A 22,745-nucleotide genomic window follows, 5' to 3' on the forward strand; every position below is an offset into this window, starting at 1 on the left:
CGCTTTTCAGTAATGAATTTTTTTAAAACGCTCACCATGCTTGCCTTCTCTTCCATCTACCCATCCCCAAATTCACTCTCTTGAAACTTCTATTTTGCATGTTAATACAGAAAACATTCAGCATCTTTATCAACTGAAATGTTTGTGTTTCTGTGGTGAATTCCAAGAATGCAAGGAAAGTATGTTTTTATATACTTTTTTTTTTTTTTTGCAAAACCAGAAATTAGTCAAATCTTATTAAACCACAGTCTGTGTAACTTGCACAATAAGTAGTCTTCTGTCCTCACTTCCAAAACAAAGATTGAATTGCCAAGCACTGTAATGAACTTTCATTTTACTAAGACTTTTTTTTTAACATTTTCTATTCATTTTTTATTTATAGACATAATTCATATTGTACTATAGTTGGCAAAATAAGTAAAGCAAATCATGTACTATTTTTCTCTTTCTAAATTTTAATGACTTACAAATTACATTTCAGTAGTTTACTATCAGGAAGGGTAACGCCAGTCTCTGGTTAAAACTATTTGACCTACAGTTCGTTCAGCTTTGTCCATTCTCTTGGGGTATGTCTACACAGCAGGACTTAACTTGAAATAAGCTAGGCAAATTGAGCTACATCAATTGTGTAGCTTATTTCGAAATTGGGAGCATCTACACTTATTTTGTGATAGAGCCCTCTTACTCCTTGTACGATGAAGGTTACAGGAGTCTGAGTAAGTCCTCCAACTTGACAGTATTTCAGCATTATTTCAAAATAACTGCATGCTGTGCAAATGCAGACTAAGTTCTATCGTAATAATGCCAGTTATTTCAAAATAATGTTGCTGTTTATATGTGCCTTCAGTCATCTGGGGAGTACCACCATAAATGCTTTCACAAGAAAGTAACCTGGGTGCTTTCTTTCAAAATAATCTGGTTGCTTCTCTTATATACAGCCACTTCTAATCAATGCACATTGGAAAGAAGAGTCCAGACATTTAAATAGTGGCGGAGAAATCTATAGAATTTTGGAATAGGCTATAATGATGGGTGCAGGATTTCTATGATGCTGCTTTGGTCAGAGAAACACCTTTCCATCTTCAGATAGTGATGCTTTTTTTTATAGTTGAGGGTTATTTTTAAGCCTACAAGCAAGCCTTTTTTAAATATAAAGCATCTCCCTGCACATCTGCTGCTTCTTATTATGGTGTTACTTGATAAACATAACTGTGATAAAACTTGCAGTCAACTCCTGTGTTGGACACATAGGAGGTCAGATAGCAAAGTGATCCAGGGGCTGTTAGAGTGGTGTGGGCTATAGAATACAATATAAAGTCATATGCTCAGGAAGAGGCAAATGAATACAGTTGCTATTAAGGGTTTTAACACTCCTATTCTACAGTCTCATTATTTACATCATAACAAAATATTGCTCTGTCTGATAAAGAATTGCACCTCTAGCTAGCACAATGGGTACCTATTCATCATTCCCCCCTTTCAAAAATGCCATTTATATAATTTACTTTTATAAAAGAATATTATTCCCAATAGTAGAGCACACTTAGCTTAGTTTTCCACTTTACAAAGGAATAAAACAAATAAGCAGTCCACAAAGTTGGATTCCAGTTATGGGTTATTCTGTGTAACTCTTGGAATGCGAAGAACCTGCCCATAGCCAAATTGATTTTGTAGTAGCATGAGTAGGAAATCTGACAAAGATTAAAGAATTATTTTATACAAATTGTGGGACATCTTTTGCCCTCTTCACAGCGCTGTGGAAGTGAATTATTTCAGGGCATCCATGTCCTTGGGCTGACTTCTGAAAATTGGTATATTTCTGTCTGGAGTACTATGTGAACTCTTGAGTGCTGTACATGAAGTAGTCTTCATCACCCCCCCAAAAAAACTTTCCTTAAAATACATATATAAAAGCAAACTCGCCTAAGACATGATAGCTGTCCTAAAAAACCAGGTTATCCAGATTTTCTATTAAATCCTCTTAACAGTCTAGTCTAATGAAGCTTTATTTCTGGATTCACAGATTGAAAAGAAAGCGGAGAAGATCCATGTACCCACATTAAGTTTTCCAGTACTTTACTAATAAACCTCACAGGCTAAGTGACTTTGATAAACTTGTCATAAAAAATAAATTGGAGCATCTCAGTAATACTATCAAATGCCAAATTTTCTATATTTAAGGCCCAAGTTAGTCTGGAGTTTTTCACAAGTATCTGACCTGTACCTGAGTTCTTAGTTCATCATGAATTATACCCCCATTTTTCTAAAATCAGGGAAATTAAAACAAAAGTAGGGATAATGGTGACCAGCCCTCAGTACATGCTCATGTCTCATTTATAATACATATAACATATTGGCAAATTGACATTTGTTTAGTTTGTCCAGTCATCACTGCAAACCAGAGTTCATAAGCATATTACTGGTAGGGTGAGCTTTCTGAAATTCAACTTATTTAATGTCAGGTTGGTTTTAACTCTTAATTTATTATCACTTGTACATATTCTTGTATCTTTGGAGATTTATTAATTTTTGCCCATTTTAATTTATTGTGAGACGTGTGTGCGTGTGTGTGTGTTGGGGTGAGACAAGCTTCTGTTGGGGTGAGACAAGCTTTTGAGCCACCCAGAGCTTTTCTTCAGGTCTTAGACAGGTAGTTCTGACACCACAGCTTAATGCAGGTGGAACAGATTGTGTAGCATAAATTATAGATACTTTAATGGACCATTCAAGTTAGGATGGTCTATCAACACCTGCAATCATAAGACAAAAAGGGGGACTTAGTGGATTGCAGATTGTTGTAATGACCCGCAAATCCAGTGCCTGTTCCACCCATGAATTTTACCAGAGTTTGGAAATTAAGCTCCCAAGCTCATCTAGGCAGCTCAAGCAGGGATGTGCAAGCTGGTTTCAGGAGTCTACCAAACAGAGCAGGTGTTAGACATGCTGAGGTCTGGAGCAGAAAGTTTGAAACCCTGAGCTGCACTGCCCAGCGGGGCGGAAGCCTGGACCCCTGGCATTCCATGGGGCTAAAGACAAAGCCTGGGCAATTTAATTTCATAATGCCCTTGGGGGTGTGAAGCTCAGTGAATTCTCTTGCATGCTACCTTCTAATGCTGGCCTTCGCTTGTATATGCAGAAAAAAGAAGTTGTGGAACAGATAGGCCATGGTGTTTTTATAGCATGTTGCTGGGAGCCTCAGAAAGTTTATATATATTTAAAAGGTGTATGTTTAAATAAATGACTGAGCTGTCATGACAGTAAAGGTTCTTAACAGCATGTTAGATAGATACTTAGTACTCTTTTTTTTTTTTTTTTTTTTTTTTTGGTGATCCTTCACCACATCTGGTACAGAATGATACAAAGTGTATATTTGGATGTTCATTCACGTGCTGAACTAAAATAACTACAGTATAACATTTGTGTATTTGTTACCTGAAAATATTGCATGTCTTTATGCAAAGATTTCAAACCTTGTTCACTCCCTGATTTGGAGAGAATTTCCTTGTTGGCAGTCTTCTGTTTGTGCTTAGAAGAATTGATGAATGTGGCTCAACAGGAAAAACTAAAAATCCACACCACACCTGAAACTAAACTCCTGAATATAAAAGTTCTGACATAGCTTAAAAATTGTGGTGTAAATAGGATATTAATTTTTTTTTTAAATCACAGAAATGTTGCTGACCTCTTCACAATTGACTAACAAATATAATTACATAGGAAAAAGGCGGGGGGGAGAGAAAAGAAGCCCAATCTGCCTGTCTAGTTACTATTTCTAAGTGACCTATCTTGTTTTGTTCTAATAGCACTGATGCTATAAAACTTCCGGTAATCAAATCTTTGTAGTATACTATAAGCATTAATGTTTATTATTAATACTTTAAAAATCTGGTATTTTCCCCCTGGGTCTTTGAAAATATTTGTTCTTAAGTGATTTTTGTAAAGGACAAGCTTTCTGTTTGCAAACTGAACTATGTAACAGACAACTTGGTGGATTAAATAAATCTTGAAAATATTTGCTCAATCCTACAGTTTTTCTGCATGCAGAATTCCTTTTGGTCTGTGACAATGCAAATGGATTACAGGATTGGGACCTTGCTAATTCAAAGTAAGACAACACATCTCTGTAGTGATTTCAACCAGCTGTGCAATATTGTCTATCCTAATAGTGCATAAATATTGTAATGGCTTAAAATTGTATAATATTTTAGAGAAGATTTGTAATAGAAAATATCAATATTTCGTCAGTGGCCATAAAACTTGAATAGAATTTAAAAAGTGCACTTACAACAGTTTCCTTTAAGAGACATAAGTCTTTAATTGCTGGAAAAAATATGCAGCATATATTTGAATTATTTTAGTGTCCTTTGTTATATGAAATCATAACCCTGAAGGAACTTAAGATTTTATTTTCTGTGTATATAATAAATCACGTGTAATAAAGAATCTTTCAGTATCCCTCCTGACATTTTTTAAATTTTTTGGTTCTTAAATGTGTTGTATAGTTATCTAAATGATTTGAAGGTTCAGAGAATGAGATTTTTCCTCTGTTGCGAGCATATATTTCATTTTTTAAATTAACTTTTTGTAAGTACATTGATATGCGGCCTTGAGTCAAAGCCATTTGAAGTTAGTGGGAAACTCTCACATTGACTGCAGTGGGCTTTGGATCAGGCCTTTGGACGTGTACTACTTATGTCAATTAAGTTGAAAACAAAACTAAATGTCTATGAATACTGCTAGCTAGAAGGTTTCTGAGCTTGCTCCATTACAGGCTTGTGGACTCAGCCTATGATCTTGCTCAGTCTATAAGTACCTCATCTTTGTGTTCTTATGCAACCCCAGTCCATTCTATAACGGGGAAAAAAATAAGTACCTCCTATAGAGAACCTAGCAAATACAGGAGAATTCTTACAATTAATTTATAGACATGCAAAACTGAGTTATAATTTGTATGTACAGAGATTATTCTGAATCCACTTTGTTTTTGACAGATTTTGTTTTACTTTACCTTGTACACACAAAGTGTTCTAAGTCACTAGAGAACAGGAGAGACTTCTTGTGGCTGTATTTTTATTAATATTGCAGTTTTCCCCCCATTGGTGAAATATTGTTTTTATACCAAATGATGTATCTCCGTACCTACAATAAACCTGATAATTACTGGAGGGAAAGACACATGTAGCATTTTGAGGGAAATGAGATTTAAAATCCATGAGAGAAATCATTACTCAAATTATACAGGTTGCATCTCTGAAATCTGGGATTGTCTGGTCCAGCAACATCCGTGGTCCAGCATGACCATGATTGCAATGGTCCAGGACTCTCTGATCCTGGAACAGAGGGGTGGAAGGCCTGGGAGCTAGTGCACAGCTCATCTGGGCTGCAGTGGAGGGGGGCTCCAGGAGCTGGCGTGTGGCTCAGCGGATCTGCGGGAGGGTGGGTGCCAGGAGTTGGTACATGACTCAGCTGGGCTGTGAAGGGAGCCAGGAAGCCCAGTGGGGGAGGAGGTCTGGCCGGAGGAGCAGTAGCAGGGGTCTTGAAGGACGCAGTAGCAGGGGGTTTGGAAAAATCCCTCATCCAGGACCAGTCAGGTACTGAGGGTGCTGAACCAGGGAGGTCCATCCTGTATAAGATTTTGCTGTAGAAAAGGTTTGTCTACCAGAACTGGAAGAAGGGGGAGAGAGCAATTAACTGTTCTCTTATTTGAGAGACCGACATCGGATTTCTGCCATCCAAGTGATAACTTTATGGTAGATACTGTATTGAAATTTCTGCTTACTGATTTGTTAATGCCTTGCCTTCAGTTCACCTCCAGTGTAAATTACAAACATGGTTATTCAGGTTCACATTTCCCCAAGCAAAACCAACCAACCAAACAAAAATTAACTGTGCTGTAAAACAAACAGGTATATTATAAAATTGTGAATGGCATGATCATAAAATATGCTCAGAATCAAAGGAGCTATTGAAAAGCTAACTAAAATCAATACATTGGAGAAGTTTGGTACACAGTAATACTATATACAAAATTAGCAAAACATTAGCAACTATACTATTCTTTAGCAGTTATTGTACTTTGGGGTCGCATACATAATATCTGTGCTCAGCACACAAAATAATCTATCGAGTTATTTACATGTCTATTTTTAGGGCATTCCATTTCATGTAACCATATTTCTATAGAACAGAATTATTTTGCAGCACTCTAAAGCTGATTTAGTCCACTGAATATTTACCCCTCATAATCAGAGTTCTTTGAGATAGAATTATAGAATATGAGAATTGGAAGGGACTTTGAGAGGTCATCGAGTCCAATCCCCTGCCTTCATGGCAGGGCCAGGCACCTAGGACCAAGATGTGTGGTCCCCAGCTGTTTTCTACTACCTGTCGTCCTTCAATTCTGTTTCAGATCATAGGTTCGATTCATGGTAGGAATAAGATCCTCCGGAAAAGGGCGCTTTTTCCAGAGGATCGGGGCCAGTGTAGACGCTCTTTTCCGGCTTTTCTAAAAGCCAGAAAAAAGCGGCGGACATTTTTATTTAAATGCCGCGGGGGATATTTAAATCCCCCGCGGATTTCCCTATTACGATCTCTGAAATTAACATGCCCCTTTCGGAAAAGGGGCCAATGTAGACGTAGCCTATTTGTTCCATTGTCACCGGGTTCCCCATGTGAGAACACCATTCTTCAATAGTAGGGTGCACTTGTACTTCCACTATTGTAGGATTAAATCGGGACTCTCAAACTGGGGGTCATGAAGTTATTACATGGGGGTGGTGGGGGTTGTGAGCCATCAGCCTTCACCCCCAAAGAGCACTTTGTCTCCAGCATTTATAATTGTTAAATATTTTAAGTGTTTTAACGTGCCCTCAGAAGTTTGCTGTGTGCAAGGGGCCACCAATGTAGAAGTTTGAGTGCCACTGAACTAGATGTTTGGCTGTGATCAAGTTCTACCCAATTATACTGTTTCAAAGGCCTTCTCTTCCCAATATGGGATTGGTTAGGATGGTGTGACCAGCCTGCAGTTCTACATTGACGGACAAAAAGAAACTGACCCAATCCTATGCATTTACCTCTGTCCAGAAAAGATAGCTCACAGGATAATCTTAAAGCCTAGGGTGTAATTTTAGCACCTGTTGCATCACAATGCCAGCATTTGTCAGACCTTGGGGCTTTGGACTTAAAGTCAATATGGATGAGTGCATCCTTCAGAGAATTTGCTGTTGGGTCTGTTTTAACATTTCTTGTGCAACTTGAGGTTGTGTAGGGGGAATAAATCTGATACCACTAAATTATTAGTAAGGGAAACGGATTACTCATGTTCCCATTTTTTTTAACATTACCTGCTATTGCCAATTGGACTGGTAGGTTGCAATAAACAATACACAATGGCTGTGTCTAGACTGGCAAGTTTTTCCGCAAAAGCAGTTGCTTTTGCGCAAAAACTTGCCAGCTGTCTACACTGGCCACTTGAATTTCCTCAAGAACACTGACTTCCTACTGTCTGAAATCAGTGCTTCTTGCGGAAATACTATGCTGCTCCCGTTCGGGCAAAAGTCCTTTTGCGCAAAGCTTTTGTGCAAAAGGGCCAGTGTAGACAGCTCAGATTTGGTTTGCGCAAAACAGCCCCGATTGTGAAAATGGCGATCGGGGCTTTTTTGCGGAAAAGCGCGTTTAGATTGGCACGGACGCTTTTCCGCAAAAAGTGCTTTTGTGGAAAAGCATCCGTGCCAATCTAGACACGCTGTTCCGAAAATGCTTTTAACGGAAAACTTTTCCGTTAAAAGCATTTGCGGAAAATCATGCCAGTCTAGATGTAGCCAATGACTTTAAGTAGACTATGTAATGTTTTCAAAAGTTAGGGAGTCTTGTGCTGCAAAGGCATCTGAACCAAATTGTAGAACATGAAATTATTGCCATTCGTTCCTTAGGTCAACTTGGAATTTCTTCCTGAAACAAGCTATTAGCGTACCCTCCTTTATGTTTGCTTTAAACTGTTCTGTCTTTTGTGTCTGGAATGGAATCAATAAAGTTGCAGCCCTCGACATGTGCTGTATTATTGTGGCCCCCAGGGCTTCTCAAGTTGAGTAGCCCTGCTCTAAACAAAGCAAATTCAGCCTGAATCAAGGTTAATGTATTAATTTCATATATGATTGGTCATATTGGAGTTTATCAGAAGAGAGAGAATCCGCATTGCTGAGGCCTGCCTCTTTGAGCCTTTACATTACATTCACATGCTCACCCTGCCTCACTTTCTTTGAGATGCTAGATTTTATCCTTTCCCTTAAGTATGCCTTGTAAACATCCAATGAGATTGCTTAGGTAGAAGATCAAAAAGTTGTCACTGGTCTCAAATTAAAATAGTATTTCTTTCTCCGCAAACTTTTAAAATTGTGTCTAGCAGTAAGAATTTAACCTCCAATTTGGGGCGATTGCACAATAGTGTGGCACATACCAGTAGCTGAGAGACTGCTATTAAGAATCACCGATCTGGTGTGCAGTGGCGCTGACAAACCTAAACGGAGCACCCACACGGACCCTCAAAGAAGAACTCCTTATTTTTCAGGAGATGAAAACAGCACCAGCACAGATGAGTGATCAAAACTCCCAATAAGTTTGATTTCATTATTAAAAGATATGCCAAGCCACCCGATACCAAATAAATAAATAAATCCCTCTGTGATCTGGGATACAGGGGTGAGAGAAAGGCATTGTTTCTACCTCTTGTGTGCTGCTGCCTCTGTAAGTCCTTTAAACCCCATTTCCCCATCTGGGAAATAATGGTCTGCCTCACAGGGAATTGGGAATGGTTGGATCTGCTTGCTCTGTCCAAAAGCAGGCCTAGCAATTTGTTGAAGTCCCTTATTATAATCAGATTTCCTAGGGCAGAGGTAAGAGGAGGTTACTCACCTTCCTGTAACTGATGCTCTTCAAGATGAGCGTCCCTACGGGTGTTCCACAGTACGTGTAGGTGTGTCCAGTGTCTCAGAGCAGATTTTTCATAGCAGTGCTTTGGGGCCGCACATGCGCGGCACGCAAGCCACCCCAGTACCATCGTGCATGTGCGGCCACCTCCCTTCAGTTCCTTCTCTATTCGGAACCCAGTATAGGAGAACAGCCTCCTTTTTTTTCCTCCAAAGTAAAGGGAAGGAAGAGAGTGGAGCACCCCAAAGGAAGCTCATCTTGAAGAACATCAGTTTCAGGAAGGTGAGTAACCTCCTTTTCTTCGAGACAGACATCCCTGGAGGTGCTCCACAGTAGGTGACTGCAAAGCAGTTTGTGTTAAGGAGACAGGTACTTCGGCTCAGGTAGGTAAGCTGTTTGCAGTATGGCTTTTGCTACTCTTTTGCAGTGGAGAAGTCTGGAGGAAAGTGCATAGTGCTTCACAAAGGTGTGTTCTGATGCCCAGGGCTCGCCAAGTGGTGGCGAGCCCCATTCGCCATCTGTGCGGAACCACACGCTGTGCACGCGCAGACCGCGCTGCGCTGACCACGCTGCGCGGCTGTGCCGGGCTAAAATCTACTCACCTGGCGAGTAGATTGCCTTAATTGTCAAGCCCTGCTGATGGCCCATGTGGCAGCAGCACATATGTCATTGATGGAAACCTTCCTAAGGTAAGCAACCGAGGTGGAGACCGTTCTAGTCGAATATACTCATATTGAGGTAGGTGGTGGCAAATGGTTGAGCGAGTAGCATAGGGCAATCCAGTAGGAAATCCAATGAAAGAATCTTTATGATATGTGGCTTCCCTTGTTGCGATCAACAATGGAAACAATTTGTGGAGATGATCTGAAGGAGTTTGTTCTGTGAATATAGAAGGAGAGCACTCTTCTGACATCAAGGGTATGCATTTGTGCCTTGAAGGCGGTAGCATGAGGCTTTGGGAAGGATACAGGTAAATGTATAGTGTAAGTGTATAGTTTGGTTTAAGTGAAAGGAGGAACACATCTTCGGTAAGAACTTAGGGTGCGGTCACAGCGAGTCTTTATCCTTAAAAGAGGTGGTAAATTGCAGGTCAGCCATTAGGACGGCCATCTCACCCACTCTATATGCTGACATTATTGCGACACGGAATGCTGCCTTTAGGGTTAGGTGGAGTAGCGAGCCTGTGGCCCATAGGTTCAAATGGAGGTTTCATAAGTGTCATCACTATCAGGTGAAGATCCCATGGTTCCTGAGGAGTGTTAATGTCGGGGTATCGGGCCTGTAAACCTTTTAGGAAGCGCTTAGTTACAGGATGTGCAAACGTCGTAGTGTCATCAACTGGCATGTGAAAGCTGATAGAATTTATGGGTTCAATTTTTGTATTGAATGGGCTCGACCCCTCCCTAGCCTTGGCTGGGTAATTATTCAAATATTCTCAATGAGGTGGGGTTCCTGGAAGACTGTTAGATCAGCATTCACCTTTTTTAAGGGAGACTTTTTTCATATTTGATAGGGTTGCAATGACCCAAGAACCTCTTGATGCCAACTGGCAGAGGGCACAGGAGCATATATGGGCACAGGGATCCCCCCCCCCCGCCCGGGTTTACCAAAAAGGGATCATGAAAAGTCTTTTCTGAAAGCCTGTTTCACATTTCTTCATCATGACTGCAAATGTACATACTGAGCCTATAATAAGTAATCCTGTGGCACCTTAGAGACTAATAAAAATATACAGGGTCATGAACTTTTTGTGGGCAAAACCCACTTTATCAGATGAGCTGCAGTGGAAATAACAGGAACTCAGAATTTATAGCAGAAAAAGAAGGGAATGGGGGGGAGAAAGGTATCTGTCAATTGTAGTACTGGTGCTTATGAGGCTAATTGAGCTGCAAGTGTCCCAAACTTAGCTTTTAATATCAATGAGGTGTTAAATACAGGGAAGACTGGCTTAATAATATGATATCCAGTTAATGTATTTGTTCAAGCCCAGAGAAACAGTGTCAAATTTGCATATGAATGTCATTCCGCATTCTCCCTCTATAATTGCTAGTGAAATTCCTTTCTAGAAGAATGGCTGTTTTTAAATCCATTAATGAGTGCATAGGCAGGTTAAAATGTTTCCCTACAGGTTTATGTGTAACTTTTCCTGATATCTAACCTTGTGTCCATTTATCCTTTGTTGTAGAGACCATCCAATTGGACTAATATACATGACAGAGAGGCATTGTTGACACTTTGGGTATGTCTAAACTACATGGCTCAGTCGACCGAGCCATGCAGATTAGTTTACTCGAAAAGGGGAAATGAAGTGGAGATTTAAATAATCGCTGCTTCATTTAAATAAAAATGGCTGCCACGCTGTGCCGATCAGCTGTTGGCACAGCATGGCAGTCTAGACGGGGATCTGCCAACCCCAGAACGCTTTGTCGGCAGATCCTGTAAGCCTTGTTTCACAAGGCATAAAGGATCTGCTGACGAAGGGTTCTGAGGTCAGCAGATCCCCGTCTAGACTGCTGTGCTGTGCCGACAAACAGCTGATCAGCACAGCGCGGCAGCCGTTTTGATTTAAATGAAGTGGTGAATATTTAAATCGCCGCTTTATTTCCCTTTGTTGTACTGCCTTATCTACATGGCTCTGTTGACAGAGCCATGTAGTCTAGACACACCCTTTGTGAGAGATTATGCATATATGCTGAAAATTATGTTCTCTAGGCAATATAGATAAAGGTACAATGCCTTGAGACATACTTCTCCAGACATATGTGGGTGACATGTCCCTGATGGACCATGGTGTTACAACATGCTCCTAGATTTCTGAATCAAATGTTAATGAAGAGCTTATTGGAAATTTCAAAAGGAAATTAACAAGAAGAGGTACACAGTGTAGGGCAGTGGTCAGCAACCTTTTCAAACCAAAGAGCCAAACTACATCAAAATTCAGAGCAAGTGGTTAATACAGAGCCATATAAGAATGCCCATTTGCATGACTAAAAATATATAACTTAATGTTATTGGTAATTGACATGATTAACACCATAAATTAAATGTACTCACAGACTTTATTTAATGGGACTTCTGATGCTGCATCTTTTTGCACATTTCTTTGAAATTTACATTATAACTGGTCAAATTCAAGTTCATGCACACATTCAAACTATATGAGTAATTACGCGTTTTAAAAATTTTGAATTTTTCATTTTAATTTAAAAACGGCATGTATTTTGGGAATGACGAGAGAGCCATATTTGGTTCCATACTGAGCCACAGGTTAAAGACTCTTGGTGTTAGAGGATGACCCTGTTTCAGGTGAAGATAAAAGTTCTGGCTCTGGTATAACTGGGGTGCAGACAAACTGGCTGCAAACTTGATTTTATGAAAAGGAGATGGATATCAGCATTATTATGCATATTTAAACAGTCAAGCCTCTTATTGATTGTCTAGCCAATATTTTTAAAATATAGTAAACTTGATTTTAAAAATCATAGGCATTCAATTATACAATAATATACACTCTTTTTTGCACAACAACTTTTAGCTTTTAAAAACACATTTGTGCACTGATGTGTTTGATTGCCTTCAAGTTTCACCTAATTCATCTTTGGCTTTATTTGAAAACTGTATACAAAACAATCATTAAAGCCAAGAAATGCAAAGTAGGCTTTACTGCTGCTGAAAAACTTTCAAAATGCTGATAAAGAGGTTTGGTAGGGCATGCAGCATCTCTTGCTGTGACGGAGACCTCTGGGAAAGTAAAGTCATATTTCAAAGCTTGGAAGTTTTCAGGACCATTTGTTACTGCCAGTGTCTTTAGTATTGATCCAGATCCGGGTACTGTAGCCTAAGGATAAACAGGAAAATGTTCTTACTAGCTTGTTCAAAAGTTTCAGGGGGTAGCCCAGTTAGTCTGTATAGGATAAACTTAAAAAACACACATTAGTCTGGAAGCACTTAGAAGACTAACAAAACATGTAGATGGTATCATGAGCTTTCGTGGCTGTGTCCACTAAAGCTCATGATACCATCTACATGTTTTGTTAGTCTTTAAAGTGCTACCAGACTATTGTTTGTTTTTTAAGTTTATCTTACTAGCTTGGTTTAACATGCCAGCTCTAGTCATTTTAGATCATAATTTGAATTCAAATAGGCAAATCTGCATACAAAATAAGAAGGTGCCATTTTTTACATAGTCAGTTAACTAGAAACATTCATAGTAGTAGGGCTGTCTGCACTTGTGTTTTGTATTTTGATATTTTCTATGAATACTATCAGTTTATTTTTAAGCCTTTATTTTAGATTTGAAAAACAGTTAGCATGTCATAAGGATATTTCCTTTCTGTATTTTATCAAGCTCTAGTAATTTCTTAAACACCATTTTTCTTTGCTTTTGTACATTTTAATTATTAACAATTATTTTTGTTGGGTTGTGTGCGATGAAATTGACATTTATTGACACTTACCCAATACAAATCTGATTCCACTCACCCTAAAACTAAGCAACTACTATTTCTAAAGGCCTAAGAATGGAAGAGATTTTGTTGTCTCTTGCCATTCCTCCTTCCCATTGTTCTGTGTCCACATAAGGTCTTTTGTACGTGTAACCTGCTCAGTTTTCCAAAGTCATTGGATAAATATTGATTGAGATCATGAGGTAAATGGCTGTTATCAGCAGGTAGTGGAACTCCTGCCCTGGGTGGACATTATACATTTATTTTATTAAAACAAACAAAAAAAATCCAATCCCCAACACCTTAATTTTATGGGCTCCTGTCTCTGGCAATTTCAAGAACTCTCAAACATAATTTAAGAATTTAAGATTTAGCAAAGTAGTCATCTTACATTAATCACATAGCTTCCAGGCAGGAGGAGAAGGTAATACTCTCCATATTGATTGGTTCGATAAGGACAGATATGTTCCCTTCCTTTGGCTTCCACTATTACATTTGGCATAGGCTGTCCATTCCTGTCAAGAACTTGACCTTTGATACCTATGAGGCAAGGAGAGAATATGTAAATGTGACTGATGATGTCATTTTTTAGTCCAGAAAAGCCAGTCTTTTCATCATTCATTGTAGCATATGCTTTCATTGATTTCTTCCCAAAACTAGACAACAGAGCCAGTTGCCTACATATTACTAAAGAAAATAATTAACAGTAGCACATAATCCTGTTGATCAATCTAAAATGGCTATCCCCCAATTACTTCCTTCACTTTTTGAAACCTAAATTGTCCCATATACATTCCAAGAACATACTGAAAATTTTGTATTCTGCTCTATTTTTTTCCCCAGATAACTGGAAAATTGGTCCCCCATTACTACCTGGTTTTGTATTTTGGATATTTGTTTGCTCTAAAAACACCGCATCCACTTCCTCGTCCTGATTTGGGTCTCAAGAATAGTCCCCTACCATGATGTCATGCCCATTTTTTCCCTTTTATCTTAAGCCAGAGACTTTCAATTGGTCTGACTCTTACCTCTTTTTAGTCCCCAGAACAGTTATACCAGTTCAAATTGTATATGTAGAGTCCCATTTCAGACAGAGATGCAATATAAAGTAGGGCCATCAAAACTTTTACTCAGCTGGGGGACCACATTAAGAACAGCTGCATCAGGCAGTTAGGCAAATTTCAGGCAGTTTCATCTTTAATATGAGAAACAGGGCCAGTGGATATCAGTGGCGTAGTGAGGAGAACATAGGGAGGCAGTTGCCCCCAAGCGCCATGCTGGGCGGGGAGGCCAATTTAGTTCTCCTCCGCTCCCCCTGTCATCCCTCAGCTTTCCTGCTCCTCCTCCACCCATGAGCTGGAGCCTCTTCTCCGCCCCCAGCCTGACCCTCCTCCATCTCCGCTGGCGGGTCAGTGCGTATAGGGGCCCGCGCCCAAACTGGAGGGGATGGGGAAGATGTGGTACAAGCTCTCCCCCCTGCCAGTGTTGGGCTCAGCCATGCGCCAGGTTTGGGGCCCTGCCACACAATGGCGGCTGGGGGGGGGGGGGTGCACAAATTTTGCCTTTGCCCCCGGGCACGATACCCTTGCTACACTTCTGGTGGATATTACAAGTTCTGGGCTGCAATGCTTTATTAGCATCTAAAGGCACACACGGAGATTTTTTTAGGAATATGTTTTTGCATGCAAGCTTTGTCAGAATAACAAATCTAAAATAAGCACCTACACTGAGACCACTAGTTGCTGAAAAAGGTCTTCTTGAATATGAAAGAATAGTGCACTGTAGAACTCTGTGAGCTTCCCCTCATGTTCTACTATGTAAGGGAAGAAAAAACCCATTTTGGACACCTACTACACTGCTTGATTTCCTACAACTCAAAATAACCTAGCTTTTTTTTTTTTAACTATTCAGAAAGAGAAGACTACTTAGGCCAGTGTTGCTCAAGATTTTTCATACCAGGGGAGTCAGATGGACTTGTTTACACATACTCATGCTAGGTTTCATCAATGTATGTGTATATGATTAGGAGAAACACACACCTTTAGGTCACATAATAGATGTAGTCTCCACATTACAAGCAATCTGGGCTGTAACAGATTTTTTGTATCCATACAATGCCTAGAACAATGAGGTCTCGGTCCATGACTGTGACTCTGAGGATCTATGACAGGCTTAAAGGGCAGTGTGTATTTCTGCCTGACAATTTCCTGACCACAGGCATTTTATAACAAATTTTACAAAAATGCTAATTCCATAGTATGCTATAAAATACATAATTCTGTCAACTAGTAATTTGCTCTTATATTTTCCTTCCAAGTTATGGAATCAGGGTCCATATAAGCAGACCCCTATTTAAGCACAGAACGCCCATACAACCTGTAGGAGCATTCATACCCAGATGAAAACTTGAAACAAGCTGTTGCACAGGGCTCAAAGTGGAAATGTCTCATGTTAATGAGAGTACTCTGCTGTGGGTTGGTCTGTTAATTCACTGCTCACTTTACTACACTCTAGCATCACCAGCCTTTGTCCACATGGTGGCAGAGTTGCTACATTTCACTCAAAAAAAAATTCCTTCCCTTCTGGCCATGCTGCTTTTTCCTGAAGTGAAAGACAGTGTCTTTAATTAGCGAACATCCCAATATAACTGCCAGCTCTAATCCCACACAGCCCACTGTGAATAGCTCAGGGTCCCCTCACTCTTTGAAGTCTGGGGCATCACTTTTAAGTGTACCATGCAGAAAGCTCATTCTAAACCACAATTTGCAGATTTAGGGAAAAAAAAGTTTCATTGGGGTGAGTTCTGTAGCTTTTATCCCATTCCTGGCTCACAGAGGGTCTAGAAGGGTTCCATTGTGATGACAAGAGAGAACACTCCTCCCTCAATCCCTGCTGGGCAAATAAGGCAAATTTTCCTTTCTCCGTCTGTTGTATACTAGGGAGCAAGTGAAGAGCACAAGTGGATGGTTTTCTTAAGGGCTAATATCTGACGTCTGTTGCAATGTTGTCAATTACTGCAATATTTGATGTCTTTCTTGGCGTTCATAGACTCATAGGCTGTATCTAGACTGGCAATGGCGATCGGGGCTTTTTTGCGCAAAAGCGCGTCTAGATTGGCCACAGATGCTTTTGCGCAAAACTGCTTTTGTGGAAAAGCGTCCATGCCAATCTAGACGCTCTTTTCCGCAAATGCTTTTAACGGAAGACTTTTCCGTTAAAAGCATTTGCGGAAAATCATGCCAGTCTAGATGTAGCCATAGACTTTAAGGTCAGAAGGGACCATTATGATCATCTAGTCTGACCCCCTGCACAATGCAGGCCACAGAATCTCACCCACCCTTTCCTAGAATAATCCTCTCACCTATATCTCAGATATTTAAGTCCTCAAATGGTTTAAGGACCCCAAGATGCAGAGAATCCTCCAGCAAGTGATCCGTGCCCCATGCTACAGAGGAAGGTGAAAAACCTCCAGGGCCTCTGCCAATCTACCCTGGAGGAAAATTCCTTCCTGACCCCAAATATGGCGATCAGCTGAAGCCTGAGCATGTGGGCAAGACTCACCAGCCAGACACCCAGGAAAAAATTTTCTATAGTAACTCCTATCATCCCACCATTGGCCTATTTACCACTGATAGTGAAAGGTCAATTAGTTGCCAAAATCATGTTATCCCATCAGACCATCCCCTTCATAAACCCATCTAGCTTAATAGGTTGGCGTCCCAGGCAGCTGCCCGGCTAGCCCATGCCTTAATCCAGACCTACCCCAATCCCATTACCTTGTCTTGAATATGCGCGGCAAATTGTTTGCACGCGTTGTGTACCACTCTGAGCTCTAATAGGTTGATATGGAATGTAAGCTCTTGGCTATCTTCCCTGTATTGACATTGCTACCATAACTGCTCCCCACCCTATGAGGGAAGCATCGGTGGTTATGTGTATCAATGATTGGACGCAATGGAAAGGCATGCCTTCCAAAAGATTGGACGGTTTGGTCCACCATGTGAGGGATCGTCATACCCGTGATAGGGGAGGAACCCGTTTGTGCACTTCTTGTTTTCAATGAAAGTAAACTGTGGCTATCCAATGTTGGATGCATCGAAAGTGCAGGCATGCGTGTCTGACTACATATGTTGTGGCCGCCATGTGCCCCATGAGTTGAAGGCATGTAAGTACTGTAACTGTGGGGCTGACGGTAATAGTGGTTACCAATTCTTGAATGGTATTGAATCGCTGTAGTGGCAAGTAAGCTATTGCTGTTACATCTAACGGGCACCTATGAATTCAAAATCCTGTGTTGGTAGCAGGGTAAATTTTTGGACATTTGAGTAAGAGGCCTAGACATTCGAATACTTGTCGTGTTATGTAAATCATGCATCGTGTTTCCGCTTCTGACGTGCCCTTGACTAAGCAGTCATCCAGGTAGGGGAATATGACTACTTGCTGTCTGCTAAGGTATGCTGCCATCACTGCCAGAGTCTTTGAAAATACCCTGGGAGCTATGGAAAGGCCAAATGGGAGCACCTTGTATTGGTAATGGTCTTGTCCTAATGTAAATCGGAGAAAGCATCTGTGTGCCAGATGAATGGTCACGTGAAAATACATGTCTTGAAAGTCAAGAGCCGTGAACCAGTCTCCTCTGTCCAGTGCCGGGATTATCGTTGCCAGGGTAACCATTTTGGATTTTTGTTTCCGCAGGTAGCGGTTCAATCTTTGGAGATCTAGAATCGGTCTCCATCCTCCAGTTCTTTTTGGGATGAGGAAGTAATGTGAATAGAATCCTCTACCCCGAAATTTGACGGGAACAGCCTCTATTGCTCCAAGTTCTAGTAGCCGTTGTACCTCCTGTCGGAGCAGTATCTCATGGGAAGGGTCCTTGAAGAGGGACGGGGAGGGTAGAGAGGTTGGAGGTAATTTGGTGAATGGTAGGATGTACCCTGATGTTGTTATTTCTAAAACCTAGCGAACTGTCATGATGGTATTCCATCAATGTCGAAAGGGTCGTAAACGGTGATGGAAAATCGGACCAGGGTGTGATGGCTGAGGGGAGAGTGGTAGGTTTTGCAGGCCCTTGACTAAGGGGTCAAACCTGCTGCTTGTTGGCTTGACTGTTGATGTTGCAGTTGTTCTGTGGTTGCTTTCTTTGTGAACGCTGTCTCAGTTTGGACTGATCAAATCCCCACTCGTTATACGTTGGTATCTGAATTCTCGTTGCTTTTGATATGGGGTGTAGCTTTTGTGGCGGCATGGTGGTGTGGACATCCCCAACATACGTAGAGTGGTCCTTGAGTCTTTACTTGAGTGGAGTACATCATCCATCTTTTCAGCGAATAGCTTCAATTTGTCAAAGGGAAGATCTTCCACCTTCAATTGTAATGCATGGGGCACGGCTGCTGACTGTAGCCAAGATGCCCGTCGCATGACTACGGATGTGGTCGTTGCTCTGGCCACTGTGTCGACTACGTCTAAAGCTATTTGCAAGGCTGTTCTGGAGGATGCATAGCCTTCTTGAACAATGGACTTTAGTATCAGATGTTTCTCCTCTGGAAGGTGTTCCATTAATGCAAATAATTTTGAGTAATTATCGAAGTTATTGTTGGATAGTAATGCCGAATAGTTAGCTATTCTCAAGAGGAGTGTAGCGGAGGAGTATAGTTTCCTTCTGAATAGATCCAAGTGCTTGTTGTTGTTATTATTGAGTCTGTGTTGTGGGAGTTTAGATCTTTGTTGTACCGCATCCATAACTAGTGAGTTGGGCTGCGGGTGCATAAAAAGAAAATCAGCGCCTTTTTGAGGAAAGAAATATATTTTATCCGCTCTCTTATCCACCAAGGCTGGAGTCTGCCATATATCATCCGCAGACTCCATAATAGCTTCGTCTATTGGTATTTCAATTCTACCTCTCTGGGAGGGTGGCAGATTTTTGAGACGCTTATGCTGTTTTTCTGGCACCTTGGACAGCTAGATACTTTGGGATTGGGCTACTCTCTTAAAAAGGTCCTGAAATTGCCTGAGATCATCAGGTGGTGACTGATCTCCCAGTAGGACGGCCTCATCAGGCAATGAGGAGGACTTGTCTGTTGGGGAAGCACCCTGAGGTTGTTCTGCGTCCAAGAGTTGTCCTTCTTCTGGTGCTGAGTAATGAGATGTAGAAGGAACACTGGGTAGTGTCGGACCTGGTGTTGCTTCTGGGCTTGTTGTGGTGAAGCTGAGGCTGCTTTAGCGTTTGAGTAGTTGGTGCAGTAGGAGTGTCTGTGGTCCACATGATGTTGGTGATCATCATCATGGCGAGAGTAGTGTCTATGGTAAGTCGGGCTATACCTTCTATGTAAGGAAGGATAACTGTAGTATACTCTGGGACCATATGAGTATGTAGATCATGGAGATGCCCTTGATGAGGGAGGGGGAGAGTAGTCATATGCCCTGTATGGCGATGGAGTATCTGGACCTGTAATACCTCATGTGTCTATATGCTCTGTCCCTATCTTCTCTTGTTAAGTAGGGTGAATATGGTGAGGATGGTGTTGGGGAAAAGGGCTCTAGGCTCAGTTGTTCAGGATGATTCTGCCTTTTGGCCATTCCGCTTGGTGTGGGTGGGATCCGAGGGCTATATGGAGTTGGAGACTGCGCTGGTGATGTAGTTGATGATTGCGGCACCGAGCCCCTCCATGCCAACAGTGCTGGTTCCGGGCCTGAGATAGTCGGTGCCGGCACAGTCGGTGCCGTACATGCTCTCGCAGCTGTGCTCGACACGAAGTCTGACAGTGCAGACGTCAATGGTGCTGATTCTAACGGTGCCGACTCAGGTGGTGTCATAGAGCCCTGTTTGATGCTCGGTGTGGTTGCCGGCGATGCCGAGCGACGGACCATTATAACAGTTGGCGGCACCGAGGACGGTTTTTGCCGCGGTTTTGGCTCTGAGGCCGATTTTTGCCTGTGCCCAAGTGTACCTGAGGTGCCGGGTTTGTCTCTTATGCTCACTCTGGCTGGAGACAGGGACCGGGCTGGTGATGGTCTCTTTCGGTCTGGGGCTCGCATAGGCGAGGTGGCCCGTTGTTTTTCAGGTCTGGGAAAGCGTGGGGTTGACGCTTGCTTTGTGAGCTCTGGAAGCTGCAGAGCTTTATTGAAGAGTATCATCTTCAGCCTCATTTCTCTGTCTCTTCTAGCCCTCACAGTAAGTTTTGCACAGTGCACACACTTCTGTGGGACATGCGCCTCTCCCAAGCACTTAATGCAGTCCGAATGGCCGTCCGAAGCCAGCATTACATCTCTGCAAGTGACCCACATTTTTTAAAACCGGGGGAGTCCGGCATGACTGTTTGCTACCTATAACTAACTAGCCAACGATAATTTTAAATTTTTTTTAACAATAACACTAAGAACTATAAGGCTATCAAAACTAACAGTGAAACTAACTAAGAACTATTAACTTTATATAACTCCTGACAGGGTTTTGTGAGGAGAAGAAGCTTGCTCCGTCTGCAACCATGGGTGGTGAAGAAGGAACTGAGGCAGGAACCAGACCGCACAAGACTTCAAAGAGCGCCAACAGCTTGCAGAGCATGCCACGCATATGCGGTCCGGCTGACAACTGCTCAGCAAAGCTCCAAGCTGCAGCACCAGAACAACCCAACACCAAGAGTGGAGCACCCACAGGGACACCGCTCGAAAAAGAAGCCATGTGCAGAGAACTGCTGCAAAAATGGGCCATTTTGTGTCATCAATGGCTTATGAGATTTCAGTTGATTCTTTGAAATCTAGAAGGCCATCAGGAATAAGGAAGGCAGATGAATTTTAGTCTTAATAGTTCCAAAACTTAAACGATAGTGAACCCACAAAAAAGTAAGCCCCAATCTTTTCCCCATCTGACACAAAAGTATTCTGTCAGTCTTCATTTAAAAATGCTTTTTTATTAATTTCTCTTAGCAAGGCTGTCTTTCCATAGCTTTTTTTTTTTTTAATCAATGCTGCTCACTGCCCCTAATAAAAGTGAAAGCTGGATGTACGTGCTTTGACTGCTGCGTGTCTTCAGTGTGGCCTTACCTATCCAACTTGAATATAGCTAGATAAATGAATCTGTTCACATACACTTAGTCTGAAGATTTCCTCTCTTCTCCCAAACCCCAAAGTCAGGTTATATGTGGTTCACCTATATAGTTCAGAGCCATCTATGAATAAATGAATTCACGATGCTATAATTCCAGGTATCCCAGTAGCTTCTTGGCAGCATTCTCTATCTCACTATCCTCCCTTAGCAGCCATTGTTTCTAAAATAAGGTGGGTACACACAGCTCTCTCTCTTAATCAGAGGTTTAAAGTAAGTGGGTGTACCCAAGTGTGCAGCTCCGGCAAGAGCTAGCTGAGCTTTAGCAAATGCCAGCAGGGAACTATTTAAAGAGCTGGCAGGTACCCAGGTTGTAATAGTAAGAAATTTTAAGTTACTTTCACTGCTGCTCTTAATCAACAAAACTCAAGAAAACCCTGATTTCACACTGAAAGGCAAACTCTCTTGGGGTATGTCTACACTACCCCGCTAGTTCGAATTAGCGGGGTAATGTATGCATACCGCACTTGCTAATGAAGCCCGGGATTTGAATTTCCCGGGCTTCATTAGCATAAGCGGGGAGCCGCCATTTTTAAATCCCCGCTGCTTCGAACCCCGTGCAGCGCGGCTACACGGGGCTCGAACTAGGTAGTTCGGACTAGGGTGCCTATTCCGAACTACCGGTACACCTCATTTCACGAGGAGTAACCTAGTGGGGTAGTGTAGACATACCCTTGCAGAAGTAGTTCTCTTGCCTCAATCCTGCTGCTGGAGAACCTGTAATATGTCTCTGTCATTACAGCAATTTAGCTCTATTGGAAGCTGATCAGAATAAATTCAAAGTACAGAACTCTACCCACCGAGATGAACTTGTTTAATGTATTCAATTAAAGCAGCTTTGTTGTCATTCCAGAAGGCGTGAAGTTGACTTGCTGGTGGATATTTACAACATGACAGCTCCAATGTAATTTCAAAACATTGTCCCCAGATGTAGTTGTAGTCCTGCATCCCACCTTAAAAAAAAAAAAAGAAACTGTATGATTATTACAGTGAGCGCCAGAGTAAGAGCCAGAAATGGACTAGGAGACTTGAAACTTTTCCTAAACTCTAGCTTTCTTGGAGAATTTCCTTAGATTATAATGCAAGGACAATTCAGTCAGACAAATTATTATAAATTGGGAAGCGCAATTGCTTTTTTATCCCACATTTGGTTAGCTTTATCATCCTCTGAAGGAAAACTACTTAATTATTTTGAAAAGAACCCCAAGTATGGTATAATAATTGATGAGGAAGGGGGACTCTTGGATACCAAACCTCTCTTCAAATACTCATAC

The 22,745-nt window shown here is 41.5% G+C and overlaps 1 protein-coding gene across 3 annotated transcripts in view; it reads right to left on the minus strand.

The window, feature by feature from the left end:
- Positions 1-11,965: 11,965 nt before the first annotated feature.
- Positions 11,966-22,745, minus strand: part of CPM (carboxypeptidase M) — an 80,262-nt gene continuing 69,482 nt past the window's right edge. For all 3 annotated transcript variants that reach the window (XM_075931535.1, XM_006121581.4, XM_025183885.2), the window contains 3 exons: positions 22,272-22,424; positions 13,762-13,910; positions 11,966-12,763 (listed from right to left, as the gene is read on the minus strand). In XM_075931535.1, coding sequence (XP_075787650.1) covers positions 12,530-12,763; positions 13,762-13,910; positions 22,272-22,424 — 536 coding nt within the window. In that variant the 3' untranslated portion in view covers positions 11,966-12,529. The remainder of the gene's footprint in view (positions 12,764-13,761; positions 13,911-22,271; positions 22,425-22,745) is intronic.

Source organism: Pelodiscus sinensis, chromosome 1, assembly GCF_049634645.1.
Source record: "Pelodiscus sinensis isolate JC-2024 chromosome 1, ASM4963464v1, whole genome shotgun sequence".
Lineage (NCBI taxonomy): Eukaryota > Metazoa > Chordata > Testudines > Trionychidae > Pelodiscus > Pelodiscus sinensis.